This window comes from Nelumbo nucifera, chromosome 6 (genome assembly GCF_055504915.1).
Source record: "Nelumbo nucifera cultivar China Antique chromosome 6, China Antique-T2T, whole genome shotgun sequence".
In the NCBI taxonomy this organism is placed as follows: domain Eukaryota; kingdom Viridiplantae; phylum Streptophyta; class Magnoliopsida; order Proteales; family Nelumbonaceae; genus Nelumbo; species Nelumbo nucifera.
Genome location: NC_142654.1, coordinates 18,961,913 through 18,966,090, shown reverse-complemented (window position 1 = coordinate 18,966,090; position 4,178 = coordinate 18,961,913). Strand labels below are relative to the sequence as shown.

Genomic DNA, 4,178 nt, shown 5'->3' with positions numbered 1-4,178 from the left:
TTTTAAGCTATCTTTGATTTGAAGGAAAAAGTAAAAAGAGTAAAAATCTGTACAAAATTTATAAAGATTTCCCTACCTTTTCTTTCCTTTTCCTATTTTAATTGATACCGTGATTCAATTAAGGAACCCGGGCTAAACCCATAGCCATTGGGTTGATTGAAATGGAAACAGCAAGATAGGAATTCATGTACGTACAAAGTAGGGTTTTAAAGGAAAATTTCTCTAATATAAATTTTATAAAAATAAGAACAAGGTAAATAAACATTGTGTGGACCACCTGCGCATAATCTTCAGATATGGTATCCCTTCACATGGAATTAATGTATATGTATTGTCTACTTCTAGAGTTCTAGGTCCTCCTGAGCTGCTTTAAAGAACTATCGATAAGACAGATAGGAAATGGTGGATAGAAGCCAGTTTTGTATGCTTGTCATTCATTCTCTGCATTTGCAGGATAATTGAACCCTTAATTTCTGATTCCATTGCTAATTAGCAAAACAAGAAAAAATAAATTAGCATCTCATAATCTAGGGTCTACTCCATCCACACCCACCTACATGATTACATTCTGAAGTAGCATCATTTCATAAAGCAGGCAGAAAGAGAAAACATAAACATTGATTTGGTAACCCCAACCCAGGAGGGCTTGACACTGCAACCAAGCCCACCTCCCGCGCAGAAATAAATCCTTCAATTTGTCTTTTTATTTCTCCAACCAGAGGGGTTGACGCGTTGTTGTGACTCCTCCTACAGCTGGACGAATTTTGGATGACTGTATTATATGTTTGTGACTGAGAAATTTTTTATTTTTTAAAAAGTGAGAGATATGAAGAATTTAATACCCAGGTGAAAGTCCTAACCTTCCCTGACAAACATTATATACAATCTTCAGATTCTATATAGTTGTTTAACTGCTTTGCTAGCTGTCGAGGATTGCCTGGATTCAAGGTGACTTCTATTACAGACACCTCTCTCTCTCTCTCTCTCCTGACGGGTATGCTTTGTCCATCCCAATTAAATATCCTGCACCTCATTGTCCTCTTCTCTCTGATGGTTAAACTTTCACACATCTTCGTTTCCATCTCCTCCTCTAAGCCATTAATCTTGAATAGCTTAATGGCAACCTCCGTCTCCAAACCAGGCCGGGTAAGACGGCTTGGCGAGCTTCTCCAAGAGCAACAAGAACCTTTTCAGCTGCAAGATTACCTTTCGGAGAGAGGGTATTTGAAGAAAATCTCGAATTCGGAAGCTAGAGATGGTTTCTGCACTTCCATTTCACATAAGAATTCTAAGAGTTCGGGCAGTTATGGTTTGAGGACAAGACCTCCGCACTGCCCGAAGGTCCTCAAGTTATTAATTAACAAGCTTGTTTTCGTTGGTAGCAACCGAAAAACATCGAATTGGGATACTAGAGCTTATGAGGATGAAGGTGTTTGTGTCTGTGAGATGGGAGGCGCGAGGGCTCAACAAGTTGCAGATTTGGATCAGTTTTCGTCGGCCAGCAGCGTCACGTTATTTGATTCTTGTTGTGAAAGCGATGCAGAAGACTCTTCCTCACCTCAAAGAAGAGAGCACATTCCATCTTCTTCTGTAGACACTTTCAGAAGCTTAGAACTTTGCAATCTGAAACAGCAAGAGGTAGGATTAATGTCTTGTGCATTCTGTTTTTACCCAATTAAGTGTAAAGTATTCTTCTGTTTTCATGTACTGAGTTTGATTACTCACAAAGCTAATAACAGGATGACACGGATAGAAAGCTTCAATGTGGATGCATGGAAGATACCAAGCAACTCAGTCCTGTGTCAGTATTAGAAGAACAACCCTACCATGAAGGTTCTCGAATCCAAAACCAGAGTTAAATCTTTGCAACCTTTGTCTGCTTTAAGTTACATTAAAATAAAATGTTATCTTTATCCATTTGATTCTGAAATAGAAAAAAAAATCGTTTTTGTTGTTGTTTGTTGGACAACAAAACAGTGTGGTGCTGCCCCGCTACAAGAAGCAAGGAGACACGATCAACTTCAAGTTTCAATGTACCCAAGGAAGTAGCAGAAGATTCCATATTCTCGGCTTCTATGTGGGATTTACTTGTACACTCACTGGAAGAGAAACAGGGTTCTATTGGATATGCAGAATTACATGAGCTCCTTGGACCTGGTTCTTGTTCTCAGTACCTGAAGACCAGATGGGTATTGCAGCAGAAAAGGCAGCTTCTCTTTGACTGCGTAAGGGAAGCGCTGGAGACTCATGGAACAAAACGATGGAGTCGATTTGATCGCGAATTCTTAGGGCCTGAAGATCTTGGGAGGATAATCTGTGAGCAGATTTGTTCGTGGGGCAAGCAATGCGGAGATAAAACAAACATAACCCAACTGATATATTCTGATTTTTCATACTCAACAGAAGAGTGGAATCATTTGAAGCCACGGATGAGAAGTGAGATAGCGGTAGAAATAGGCGATGTTATCTTGGAAGAAATGAGGAGTGAGATTGTCACAGACATGATTGACTTTTTTTTGCAATAATAGCATGTAATTCATTCCATCACTCGTCATCTTTTCTTTTTAGTTTTATTTCTGCTTACTCTCACCTATTTTTTCATTTCGTGAGTTGCAGAAAGTGTAGGTTTAGTGATATTTTCTTTCTGCTTTGATTTGCACACTAAGCCTCATTTCTACATTCTCGTAAGTCTTAACGACCGAGAATGGCTCCATTTTAGATAGCCAAAACTTGCGCTTTCAAATGCAAATTAAAAGTTTGGGTGATTCTTCATACAACCCATGGCAGCAGGTAAATTCTCTGAAGCACAGCATGATCACTGGAAAATTCTTTCAATGCCACGTGCTAAGATTAAGCTCTTCTTTTTTCTATATATCCTCAAAATTAGAGTTCTGATCGAAGGGGAAATACGTACCCAAGTTAATAAGCTAGGTATCTTTTCTTGTCTTGCACAGGGTATATATGCCCAACTGTATCAAAATTAGGATGTGCCCTAATCAGCCCTCTTAAGTTAAAGATTAAAACTTTAGATGGCTAAATTAATCAATTTGGAAAAGTGTCAATATTGTAAGGCACGGCATATTGATTGACTGATACAAAAAAGGAGGATTGAACAAGCTCTCCTATGATCCGGCGGTGGGCGGTTTTGCATTAGTCACACCAACTCTCCAAAATATGATAATTGGCCTATTTATTTTATGTCTTTAATTTTTCAATATAAAATGGAGTTATGGAGCACTCCCCCTCATCAATAGTCAAGTAGTTTTCAGAAATAAATCCTTTTGAGTACTGATGAGGACAGATTTGGCCCTCCAGTGAAATTGCGACATGTGGCACCTCGTGACAACTAGGCAAGCACCCAGGCAATAACTTATCAAGTTGGTCTCCCCCCCGGGCACCGGTCTGGCTGGCCTGGCGCGACCTAGTGCGACCTGGCGTGGCCTGCGTGCGACCTGCGCGGCCTGGCGCGGCCTGCGCGCGGCCTGTGCGCGGCCTGTGCGCGGCCTGCGCGCGACCTGGCCGGATCAACCTGCCACAGGCGCCGACCTGGCAACCTGGCCCGGACACAGGCGCCGACCTGGCAATCTGGCCCGGACATAGGCGCCGACCTGACAACCTGACCCGGACACAGGCGCCGACCTGACAACCTGACCCGGACACAGGCGCCGACCTGACAACCTGACCCGGACACAGGCGCCGACCTGACAACCTGACCCGGACACAGGCGTCGGCTTGGCAACCTGGCCCGGACACCGACCCGCCGACTGACACAGGCGCCGACCTGGCAACCTGGCCCAGACACCGACCTGCTGACAGACACAGGCACCGGCCTGGCAACCTGGCCCGGACACCGACCCGCCGACTGACAGGCGCCGACCTGACAACCTGGCCCAGGCGCCGACCTGGCCGCCTGGCACAAGCGCCAGCCTGACAACCTCAAGGAGTTCATCACCGTACCCCGGTTCTGACGGGATATGACGTCTTACCATTTGAAGGCTTTTTCACCCACCTAACCCACGAGGGCACCACTATATAAGGACTCCGACCCCCAAAGCCAAAAAAGGGAGAAAAAAGTATGGTAACCCCCGCTCTCTAGCTCTCTCATTTCTCTCCAAGCCCTCTATAATCAGAATGCTAACTTAGGCATCGGAGAGTCCACGCCAGGAAAATACCCCCGG

General features: G+C 44.1%; 1 protein-coding gene across 2 annotated transcripts; it reads left to right on the top strand.

The window, feature by feature from the left end:
• The first annotated feature begins 590 nt into the window (after positions 1-590).
• LOC104591240 (uncharacterized) lies at positions 591-2,754 on the top strand. 2 transcript variants are annotated; one of them, XM_010250044.2, is made up of 3 exons: positions 591-1,638; positions 1,740-1,833; positions 1,978-2,754. In XM_010250044.2, the coding sequence occupies exons 1-3, from the start codon at positions 997-999 to the stop codon at positions 2,523-2,525; spliced, it is 1,284 nt and encodes a 427-aa protein (XP_010248346.2). In that variant the 5' UTR covers positions 591-996; the 3' UTR covers positions 2,526-2,754. The 2 variants fall into 2 exon arrangements, with proteins under 2 accessions (XP_010248346.2, XP_010248345.2); XM_010250043.2 differs by having other exon boundaries at positions 594-1,638; positions 1,740-1,854; positions 1,978-2,753.
• Positions 2,755-4,178: the final 1,424 nt, after the last annotated feature.

What these genes read in the sequence shown, in the direction of transcription:
- LOC104591240 (XM_010250043.2), top strand. Translation starts at nt 997, where the DNA reads ATGCTTTGTCCATCCCAATTAAATATCCTGCACCTCATTGTCCTCTTC. An exon ending in GCAATCTGAAACAGCAAGAG is followed by an intron (nt 1,639 to 1,739) that starts GTAGGATTAATG and finishes AGCTAATAACAG; the next exon opens with GATGACACGGATAGAAAGCT. An exon ending in TTCTCGAATCCAAAACCAGA is followed by an intron (nt 1,855 to 1,977) that starts GTTAAATCTTTG and finishes ACAACAAAACAG; the next exon opens with TGTGGTGCTGCCCCGCTACA.